This window comes from Nyctereutes procyonoides, unplaced genomic scaffold (genome assembly GCF_905146905.1).
Source record: "Nyctereutes procyonoides isolate TBG_1078 unplaced genomic scaffold, NYPRO_anot_genome, whole genome shotgun sequence".
NCBI lineage: Eukaryota > Metazoa > Chordata > Mammalia > Carnivora > Canidae > Nyctereutes > Nyctereutes procyonoides.
This window is the reverse complement of record NW_026575052.1, coordinates 27,279,083-27,291,213: the sequence shown is the minus strand read 5'-3', so window position 1 is coordinate 27,291,213 and position 12,131 is coordinate 27,279,083. Positions and strand designations below refer to the sequence as shown.

At 41.1% G+C, this 12,131-nt stretch overlaps 1 protein-coding gene across 14 annotated transcripts in view; it reads right to left on the bottom strand.

Annotated features, from left to right (window-relative positions):
* CCDC113 (coiled-coil domain containing 113) overlaps positions 1-12,131 on the bottom strand; it is a 34,415-nt gene that overhangs the window by 5,867 nt on the left and 16,417 nt on the right. For 12 of the 14 annotated variants that reach the window (XM_055332594.1, XM_055332596.1, XM_055332585.1 and 9 more), the window contains one exon: positions 8,105-8,212. The exons of the other annotated variants lie outside the window; for them this stretch is intronic. In XM_055332594.1, the coding sequence (XP_055188569.1) occupies positions 8,105-8,212 (108 nt within the window). The remainder of the gene's footprint in view (positions 1-8,104; positions 8,213-12,131) is intronic. 14 annotated transcript variants of the gene reach the window in all.

The window sequence follows — 12,131 nt, the reverse complement described above, 5'->3', positions numbered from 1 at the left end:
TACCCAGCATCCACTTGTAGAGCAGGGCTGTTACAAGACAGATGGGCCACTGTTCCCACCCTCAGATCCAGTGTAGTAGTACAGAAGTTTTACTCAAGGGGAAAGGCTATAAAATAGCTCTAGAATGCTGCCTGGAAAGACTGACTTTATTTGGAACAAAGTGTGGGGAGTTCATGCTTAAGTACTTTGTGGAAAACAATGGAGATCTTTGGGATGAGCAATTACGAGGTCGCTGGAAGTTCCATGATATTAGTAGCAATAAGCAAAACAGTAGACCAGCTAGATGTTCAACAGAACCAGAGAAAGAGATCACTAAAAGACTTCTTGGGATTGGAGCAAATCTCAGAGATTGCCAAAAAAGTCCCTATAAACAGGCCTGACTTTGACTAGATCAGAATGTGTGGCAGTTAATGTTGTTGAAAGCAACAGAGCAATAAGCTAGTAATTAATGGAGGCTAACAGCTTGGTATGATACCACAATAGAAGCAGGCCAGCCAGAAGCTCAGCTGGAAGTGAAGGGAAGAGTCAAAGAGAACTCAGCAGAAACACCAATCATTCCTGGTTGCCAGCCAGGCACTGTATCCATGATCAAGGTTGCCCCCTCTAAGGCAACACCAGAGGCTACCAACAGCTAGAGGAACAGGTTTTACTAAATTATTCCAGCCAAATCACCAAATAAGCAAGAGGTAGGTGGGATTAGTATCCAGCATTGCTATAATATCTAAAATGTCTAGTTTACAACAAAAAAATATAAAATAGGCAAAGCAACAGGAAAGTGTGATCCACACTGGAAAAAAAGAAGGCAACATAAACTACCTTTGAGGGAGTCCAGATGGTGGAGTTAGCAGACAAGGTCTTCAAAGCAGTTATTATAAATATGTTCAAAGAAACAAGGTGACCATTTTTAAAGAATTAAAGAAACATAATGATAATGTTTCCTCAAATAGAAAATATCTATAAAGAGAGAGAAATATTTAATGGAAAATTTAGAATATTTTCAATATAATAACTGAAATGAAAAATTATGGGAGGAGATCACAGATTTGAGCCAGCAGAATAAAAAATTAGTAAACTTGAAGGTAGATTGATAGAGATCATGCAATATGGAAAACACAGAGGAAAAAGAAGGAAAATTCAGTCTCAGAGAAATGTGGAACACCACTATGTGTACCAACATTCATGTAATAGAATTAACAGGAGAAAAAGAGAAAGGAAAAAATATTCAAGAAAATAATGGCTGAAAACTGCCAAAATCTGATGAAATTATTTTTTAATTTAAGATATTAAGCCACACATCCAAGAAATTTAACAAACTCTGGGTAGGAAACTGGAAATAAATCCACACCCAGACACATCATACCCAAAATGTTGAATGACAGGCAAAATATATATATATTTTTTTAAATATATATAAAAATATTTAAAAAATATATATAGTACAACCTGAAATCTGGCATTGTGATGCCCCCAGGTATGGTTTTCTTTTGTAAAATTCCCCTGGCTATTCGGGGTCTTTTCTGATTCCACACAAATCTTAAAATAATTTGTTCTAACTCTCTAAAGAAAGTCCATGGTATTTTGATAGGGATTGCATTAAACGTGTAAATTGCCTGGGTAACATTGACATTTTCACAATATTAATTCTGCCAATCCATTAGCATGGAATATTTTTCCATCTCTTTGTGTCTTCCTCAATTTCTTTCAGAACTGTTCTATAGTTTTTAGGATATAGATCCTTTACCTCTTTGGTTAGGTTTATTCCTAGGTATTTTATGCTTTTGGGTGCAATTATAAATGGGATTGACTCCTTAATTTCTCTTTCTTCAGTCTCATTGTTAGTGTATAGAAATGCCACTGACTTCTGGGCATTGATTTTGTATCCTGCCACACTGCCAAATTGCTATATGAGTTCTAGCAATCTTGGAGTGGAAGCCTTTGGGTTTTCTATGTAGAGTATCATGTCATCAGCGAAGAGGGAGAGTTTGACTTCTTTGCCAATTTGAATGCCTTTAATGCCTTTTTGTTGTCTGATTGCTGAGGCTAGGACTTCTAGTACTATGTTGAATAGCAGTGGTGAAAGTGGACATCCCTGTCTTGTTCCTGATCTTAGGGGAAAGGCTCCCAGTGCTTCCCCATTGAGAATGATATTTGCTGTGGGCTTTTCGTAGATGGCTTTTAAGATGTTGAGGAATGTTCCCTCTATCCCTACACTCTGAAGAGTTTTGATCAAAGCTGTGGTCATCAAGACAGTGTGGTTCTGGCACAAAAACAGACATATAGATCAATGGAACAGAATAGAGAATCCAGAAGTGGACCCTCAACTTTATGGTCAACTAATATTCGATAAAGGAGGAAACACTATCCACTGGAATAAAGACAGTCTCTTCAGTAAATTGTGCTCGGAAAATTGGACATCCACATGCAGAAGAATGAAACTAGACCACTCTCTTGCACCATACACAAAGATAAACTCAAAATGGATGAAAGATCTAAATATGAGACAAGATTCCATCAAAATCCTAGAGGAGAACACAGGCAACACCCTTTTTGAACTTGGCCACAGTAACTTCTTGCAAGATACATCCACGAAGGCAAAAGAAACGAAAGTGAAAATGAACTATTGGGACTTCAGCAAGATAAGAAGCTTTTGCACAGCAAAGGATACAGTCAACAAAACTAAAAGACAACCTACAGAATGGGAGAAGATATTTGCAAATGAAGTATCAGATAAAGGGCTAGTTTCCAAGATCTATAAAGAATTTATTAAACTCAACAGCAAAGAAACAAAACAATCCAATCATGAAATGGGCAATAGACATGAACAGAAATCTCACAGAGGAAGACATAGACATGGCCAACAAGCACATGAGAAAATGCTCTGCATCACTTGCCATCAGGGAAATACAAATCAAAACCACAATGAGATACCACCTCACACCAGTGAGAATGGGGAAAATTAACAAGGCAAGAAACCACAAATGTTGAAGAGGATGCAGAGAAAAGGGAACCCTCTTACACTGTTGGTGGGAATGTGAACTGGTGCAGCCACTCTGGAAAACTGTGTGGAGGTTCCTCAAAGAGTTAAAAAGAGACCTGCCCTACGACCCAGCAATTGCACTGTTGGGGATTTACTACAAAGATACAGATGCAATGAAATGCCGGGACAGCTGCACCCCGATGTTTCTAGCAGCAATATCCACAATAGCCAAACTGTAGAAGGAGCCTCGGTGTCCATCGAAAGATGAATGGATAAAGAAGATGTGGTTTATGTATACGATGGAATATTACTCAGCCATTAGAAATGACAAATACCCACCATTTGCTTCGACGTGGATGGAACTGGAGGGTATTATGCTGAGTGAAATAAGTCAATCGGAGAAGGACATACATTATATGGTCTCACTCATTTGGGGAATATAAATAATAGTGAAAGGGAATAGAGAGGAAGGGAGAAGAAATGGGTGGGAAATATCAGAAAGGGAGACAGACATGGAAGACTCCTAACTCTGGGAAACGAACTAGGGGTGGTGGAAGGGGAGAGGGATGGGGGGTGGGGGTGACTGGTTGGCGGGCACTGAGGGGGGCACTTGACGGGATGAGCACTGGGTGTTATTTTGCATGTTGGCAAATTGAACACCAATAAAAAATAAATTTATTATTAAAAAAATAAAGAGCTCCATCTTCAGTGGAAAAAAAATTAAAAAATATATATATATATAGAGAGAGAAAGCAATGAGAAAACACAATTCATCACATTCAGGTGAAACCAAACAAGAACAACAAGTGATTTCTCATCAGAAACAATGGAGGCCAGAAGGCAGTGGGATGACATTCTAAGGGTTGAATGGAAAGAAAACAGTCAGATTGTTTTTAAAAGTTAAAATTAAGTGAAACTGTGAATTAAGTGATTAAGAATCTCAATATCTGATAAAATTATCTTTCAAAAATGAAAGCAAACAATGAGCATACTCAGATCTTGGTTTCTAATGATATTCTCAAATAAAAGGAATCAAGACTGCTTGGAGAAATGGCTAATTCTAGGGCTGGAGCAGGAAATACATGAGATGAGTCTCAAGCATTTTCTAGTGCCAGAAAAGAAAGTGTTAAACACACACACACACATACACAAATGAGATATGTCAAAGGGACACAGAAGCCAACTGAAAAACCTCCCAATGCCTAAGGTGAAACAATATGAGTAATGAAACAAATAATATTCGATTTTAATGCAACATATAAAATATCCATGCTCACTTCAACAGCACATATAATAAAATTAATGCCTATGAATTGATACTGCTATAAATAAATTATTTAAAAAATAAATGGAGAATATACAAATGTCCCAGACAGAAGAATTCCATACAATTCATAACTCTCCACTTCTTTTTTTTTTAAGATTTTATTTATTTATTCATGAGAGACACAGAGAGAAAGGCAGAGACACAGGCAGAGGGAGAGAAGCAGGCTTCATGCAGGATTCAGGATCACGCCCTGGGCTGAAGGCGGCCCTAAACCACTGAGCCACTGGGACTGCCCCAACTCTCCACTTTTTAAGTGTGAGCTGCATATAGTAACATCCTTCCAAAGAGCTGAGTCTGAAAATTGGAGGAAAGAATAACTGTACAGCAGAAAAATCCTTATAATATTACATCAGGCAGGTGATCGAGGTTAATATCACCAGTAGTAAGTCATGTTGACAGTATGCTTCCTTGATATGATACGATGAACATGGCACTTCACTTCTGTGATCATCCTCCCGAATACCATTTAACCTCAATCTAAACACAGGAAAGACAGAAGGCAAATCCTAATAGAAAAACATTCTACAAAATACTTGACCACTTTACAAAACTATCAAGGTCATCAACAAGTAAAGCTTGAGAAACTGTCACAGCCAAGAGAAACCTAAGGAGATGTGACATTGAATGTAATGCGTTATCTTGGTTGAGATCCTGGAAAAGGACCTCAGGTAAAAACCAAGGCTATATGAATAATATTAATTATAAATATTAATAATAAGGCCAATTAATAATATTGGTTTTTCAATTTTAATAAATATTCCACTGTAAGATGTTAATTATGGGGAAAATTGGGTGTGAGATTATTTGGGAACTCTGTACTCTACACCATTTTCTAAAACAATTATAAAATAAACTTTATTTTTTTAATAAAGAGTGAAGACATTCCCAGATAAACACAGACTGAAGGAATTCATTGCTAGCAGACCTGCCTTACAAGCTAGTACTACAGGAAGTTCTTCAGACTGAAAACAAGTGACACTAGAAAGTGACTTAAACCCATGTGAAGAAAACAAATAGCACAAGTAAAGGTAATTATGTAAGTAATTATAAGGGACAGTAAAATTGCATATTCTCCTTCTCTTAATTGATTTAAAAAGCAATTCATAAAGCAACACATATATAATTCTACTGTGGATCTGTGACATATAAAAACATTTGACAATAACAATTAAAAGAAGGCAGGATGAAACAAAGCCATATCTAAGTAAGGATATAACACCAGATGATAACTTGAATTCAGAGGAAAAAATGGAGAGAACCACGCAATGGTAAAGAGGAAGGCTAATATAACAAACTTTGTGAACATACTTCATCTCTGGGGCACCTGGGTGGCTCAGTCCATTGAGTGTCCAACTCTTGATCTCTTGATCTCCACTCAGGTCTTGATCTCAGGGCCATGAGTTCAAGCCCTGCATTGGGCTCCACACTGAGAGTAGAGCCTACTTAAAACAAAACAAAACCCCAGGCTTCATCTCCTTTCTTCTCTCAGCTTTTGGACCCCTTCCTCACAGAATTTACAAGATTAACTCAAAATGCATCATAATCCTAAATGTAAGATCTATAAAGCTCAAACAGAGGATATAGGACTGAATCTTCATGATATTGTGATGATTTCTTAGATACAACACCAAAAGCTCAAGTGCAAAAGAAAAAAATAGATGGACTGAAGCTCACCAGTAAACAGTACCTTTAAGAAAGTGAGAAGGAAACCCACAGAATGGGAGAAAATATTTGCAAGTCACATATCTGACAAGGTATTTTAATCCAGAATACAAAAAGAATTCTTACAAAGACAAATAATTAAAAATTTAGGGGCTAAGGGTTTGAATAGACATTTCTCAAAAAAAACCACACATGGCCAAAAAGCAAATGAAGGGATGCTCAATGTCATTAGTCATTAGGTAAATTCAAATCTAAACCACAGTGAAGTATCACTTCACACCCTCTAGGACAGCCATTAAAAGACAAATGAACAAAAACTGAAAATAACAAGTGTTGGTGAAGATGTACAGAAATTAGGACCCTCAAATATTGGTGGGAATGTAAAATTGTGCAGCCACTTTAAAAAAAAAAACAGTTCTGCAGTTTTTCTAAATGTTAAACATAGCATCACCATATATAACCCACAATTCTACTTTTAGCTGTATGTTCAAGAGAAAAGAAAACAGATATTCACACAAAAACTTGTACATGAAGGTTCATAGCAGCATTATTCATAACAGCCAAAAAGAACCCATGGGAAACAACCTCTTGACTGATGAATGGATAAAATGTGGTACATCCATACAAGGAAATATTCCTCAGCCATGAAAAGAAACAAAGTGCTGACACATACTACAACATGAATCTTGAAAATATTGTTAAGCCAGTCACAAAAGTGATCGTCATTGTACTGTATGGTCCCTTTTAAATGAAATGTCCAGAACAGGCAAAATCAGAGACTGAGAGTGGATTAGTGGTCACTGGGCTGGAGGGTGGGAGTGAGGTGAGGTGGGGAACAAACAAGAATTTCTTATGGGTGGCTACACCACTCTGTGAATATATTATAAACCATGAAAATGTGCACTTTAAATGGGTGAATAACATGGTATGTGAATTATAACCCAACAGAGCTATTTAAAAAGTCCACAAGAAACCTAAAATATACTAAGCAGTGAATACCAGGCTTTTAAAAACTACTGTCATGCTTCACTTGTAATTTAATAAATATCTACCCAAATACCACAGAAATCCTACATGGAGAGAGCACACAGACTTTTGCTTTAACTTTGTTACTGGCCACTCTACTGAGACCATTTTTGTTTTGTTTTGTTTTGTTTTGTTTTGTTTTGCAGGTGTTGGCTCTCCATCAAGGATATGATGTGAATGCATGACAAACCTGAAGATGAAGTCATCCTGTGGCTTTTCAGTTATTGTGAACAGGTCTGGAGCCACGCATACTGCTGGGGACACTTAGGCTCATTCAAAACAAGACCACTAATAACTATACTAATGGCTTGGGAGGCTGACAAAGCATCGCTATTCTGGTCCTAATGGCTCAGCACAAGGCCTGTGACATGTATTTCATAGATGCAGAAACTGAGGCCTAACTAAAAGACTTATTCAAAGCTAGAACCTGGCAACATCAAAGCTTATGCTCTTTCCCCCATCTTTCCAAAAAAAGTCCTCTGAGTCACATCCTTTGTACAACTTAACTTGCTGATATTCAACTGTACATGTTCAGCAAAGTAGTGAGAGCACTAAATCACAATGTAAATGTAAGGAGCTCAGATAATGCCACACATCTGTTCACAGTGACCACAGGCCCCAGAGAGGGCTCAGGACAGAGGCTGAAGGTCTGTTATCCCACCAGCCACTGTACTGAATGAAAATTACATATTTAAAGAACTCTCTCTCTCCTTTACATAGAATGCTGTATTTTGGCATGTGTACCTCTCATACCAATTAGATGCATTATAGATTTTTGTGTGTGATATTATATACATGACGCTTTGAGTATGGTACTTTACAGGTCACTGAAAGAATTCTGAAGGGTTATTTGGACCCTACGTGATTTCTAGATTATTTCATTTCTATGTGATTTCTGATTCTAGACCCTAACCTAGCAGTAAAATGTAACTCTACTGGACTATGAGTCTCAAGGTGCCATTTCCTCTTTCAAAGGCCCAGAGCTGTTTTGACTTTTATGGTCTATACTTTTCTAGACAAAAACCAAGGTGGCTTGGATCTTGGTGTACATTGGCTCAAGCCTTTGTAGACAGAAGCAAACACCAGAAGTGACACACTTTACCCTCTCCTACCTCCTCTACTTGTAGGGTTTCTCTTTCAATTTTTTCAAGTAACTCATTTCTCAGCAAGATCTCCTTGTCCAGATTGACAGACATTTCCATTGCTTGGTATAGCTTGCTCTGAAATATAACAACACAGCAAGTCTTGAGCAAAGATGATCACTCCGAACTACAGGAAGGATAGTCAGCTCTTTATTAAGCAGGATGACAGCTCTTTATTAAGACCAACCAGGAACTTGGGCCTGCCCTTCTCACAGCTGCTCAGGTATTCAGCATTCTGGTGCCTACATGGTAGGGGAGATAAAAACCTGCCGGGTGGCTAGATGCACCAGGACGACCCAAATCCTGCCCCACTACTTACTAAAAGAAACTTTAGGCAAGTCCCAGAATCTCTCTAAACTTGGGCTGGTCACCTCACAGGGCTGTGGAGAGACTTAAGGGGGATAATTGTGGTAAAGAGCTGACCACAGCACCTGATGTGTGGAGAACACTCATACAAGCTAGATGAAGAGAGAAACACTCCCCATGAGCTAGGTGATGCTGCATCCCACTTTACAAGTAAAAGAACTGACTCTCCAGGGCAGCCCCAGTGGCACAGTGGTTTAGTGCCACCTGCAGTCCAGGGCGTGATCCTGGAGACCCCAGATCCAGTCCCATGTCAGGCTCCTGCTTCTCCCTCTGCCTGTGTCTCACTCACTCACTCTCTCTCTCTCTCATGAATAAACAAATCTGAAAAGAAAGAAAAGAAAAGAAAAGAAAAGAAAAGAAAAGAAAAGAAAAGAAAAAAAAGAAAGAAAAGAAAGAAAAGAAAAGAACTGACTCTATGGAGGGTAAAACAACTTGCCCAAGGTCATAGAGATAAGAGGTCAGCCAGGGTCTGCACCCAGGCGATCTGACTCCGGGGCCCACAGGCTCCACCATCGTCTCCAATGTTTGTTCAGGCGGGCCCACTGGCCCTGGAGGCGTCCTACACAAACTGCCCTGCAGCCTCCCCTTGCATCACTCATGCTGTTCTTCACCAGCTCCCCACAAGTCCTTGCTTCTCCAATTTGTCCCCTTTGCTGCAGAGAAGGTTCAGCTTGGAGGAGTTGAGAGGTACTGCGCTGGGCTGAAGAGTAATCCAAGTGACAGAAGCCAGCGACTCCAGGGGAGGATGGCTCAACGAACTCTGAGAACATGCTCACTCTGCATCAGTCACTGAGCAGCACCACAGCCACACCGCAGCCCTGCCAGCCTGCGGCCGGTTCACAGCCTTGACAGAGACGCAAGAAGCAATGTAAAACTGCAGCTGTGCCGGTGCTAAGAATATGAACACAGTGGTTGAGGTTTCCCTGGGGGAAAGCATAAGGGAAAGAGAGCTGAAAGGCTGCCAAGTAGAGGCTGAAAGGCTGTCTAGGTGAGAGGGCAGGGAGAATGTGCCAAGCTAAGGAAAAGCCTGGGAGAGGTGGGTGCTGGCGCAATACATCCAGGGTATCAAATCTTAGACCTTGCAGAAAAGCCTAGAGCCAGCTGCCTGGGGACCTTAGGGCACTATGACCCCTACCCCCCATTCCCCTTCTTGCCAATCCTCCCTCCCCTAAGGCTTATTTCCTGCTCCACATCCTGCACGACATCACTCTGCTTAGGAAAGCCCCATGGGGGGAGACCAGACTGAGGGGAGGTGTGCTAGGGGAAGGGGAGGCAGCGCAGGACTCCACCGCAAACCAGAAAGTCAGTGGGGGAGGAAGAGAGAGTGGAGGGAAGGCATTACCCCCACCATGCAGAGACAGGGCAGGAAAGAATGGAACTGCAAAGGCTACTGCTAGGCCATCACTGGCTCCACTGGGCAGGGCCCTCAAAAACATGTGAGGAGAGCTATTTGTGATTCTGAGCAGGACATGGGCCACTTTAGCTTTTCCGAAAGGGCACTTTATAGCTTTCTCTTGCTGTGTTAACAAATCACCACAAATTCTGTGGCGTGAAGCAACACCCATTTATTATCTCAGTTTCCATAGGTCAGAAGTCCAGGCATGGTGAGGCTGGATTCTCCGCCCAGGTAGGGTCCCCTGGGGTGAAGTCGAGATGTTGGCCAGGGCTGGCTTTCATCTGGATCTGAGGTCCTCTTCCAAGCTCAGAGACTGATGGCAGAACGCATTTTCCTTGAACTTGTAAGACTGCCATCTGTTTCTTTCTAGCTGTGAGCATAGCCCTCAGCATTTTGAGGTTCTTCTATCTTCAAGCCAGTGGTGAAGAACTTCTCACCCAGACAATTCCCTCCGTGCTTCAAATCCCTGACTTCTTCTTCTAGACAGAACTCTCTGCCTTCAAAGGCTCATATGATTGGCTCAGGACCATCCAATAATCTCTCTATCTTAAGGTCAACTGTGGTATATCATATTACATAACCATAGAACAGAACTGAATCATAGAACTCATCGTACCCCAAAGCCTTGGAGATTGCACTGGGTATATACGCCAAGGGGTAGGGAGTCTTGGGGGACATCTTGGAATTCTACCTACCACAGGGGGATTGCTGGTTTACAGTCAGTTAGGAATGACACATCACAGCTGTCATCACATGCTTATGTTCTACCAGACTCTACCGGGCAGGGCTTGATGGCATGAAGTCAGAGAAAAGGTGCCCCTCAGGCTGAAGCTCATGCACCAAACTCACAGAAGAGACCCTGTCTGTCTCCTTCACACCTATACCCTCAGCACTTAGCCTGGAGCCTGGCATGCAACAGCTCCTGGGTATGTTTGGTAAGTCAGTCCGTATATGTACTGCTGAAAAGAACACATCGGTAAGAGTTATTCTGCATGCTTTCACAAGGTCTTATACTTGGGTGTTTGGTATTTATATGAAAGTGGTCCCTCCTGCCACCTTCCCATCCCCTAAACACACACCTCAATTGATAGCAGTTCATTTGACAATACTGGCTGAGCACTTGCTAGGAATATAGCACACACCAGCCGGAGCTCTATCCTGGTGATAAGTCACAAAAGCCTACCTCTAAGAGGTGAAGTACCGTACCGATGGTCCCTAGTAGAATCCCCATTCAAACCCAAGTGAGGCCTGACTCCAGAACTCAACAGCTGTTCCACCTTCCCCCAGGAGATCTAAGAACTGAGACACAGAAGAAATGAGCCTGCTTCTCCCTCAACCCATCACTGTGTCCACCATAGGACTCCTGTGGGCATCTCCTCCCAAGCTCCCCCATCTACTTACTATTATTTGAAACAGGCCTACAGGCATGATGGCCCCTATAATTCTAACTGGAAGAGCTCCCATTTCACCCACTGTGGCCTGTGTTGCTGTTGCCTGGGTATCGCAAACAATGGATCCTCTGCATTTAGACCTGTCCTAGAGACCTCAGACCCTGGACTTGGCAGTTTCATTTTATAAACCAGTAGTTCCACTCCAAACCGCTGACTTTTCTACACAAGGCCAGACAGGCTCTGTGCTACTTAAGTTGATTCCACAGAATACCATCAAGATCCAATGTGATGTAGCCACGTACCACCCAGCTCTCTAGCCAACGAGGGCTCAGGAGTCACATGGATTGGCTTCATCTTGAAATGACAGTGATCAGATAAGCTCACTACTGATGAGATAAGATCAAAGTGGATGATCTGTTGCAGACGGATGACACAAGTTTCAAAATGCCAGCATAATGTTGTCTACATGCTTTAAGCCAGGGAGAGGCAGTTGGGTTAGGTAGGACACACACTGGACTAGGTGCTCCAGCCCTGCACAAACTTGTTGCTTGAAGCTGGCAATTACTCTCTTTGGTCCTCATGTTTTTAATTTTAAGAGGAAAATGTTCGACAAACATAGTCTAATTTAAACACTTACAAATTTATATTTTATTTATTTATTTACAAATTTATATTTTAAAATGACACTGTGTTGGCCAAATGAAGACCACCTGTGAGTTACCTAAGCCTATAGCCACCATTGTCAAGCAGGCACTAGGCCAGAGGTCAGCCACCTTGCTCTGTAAAAGGCCAGATAGCAAATATTTAGGCTTTGCTGGCCAAGAGGCAAAATTGAGCATATTAT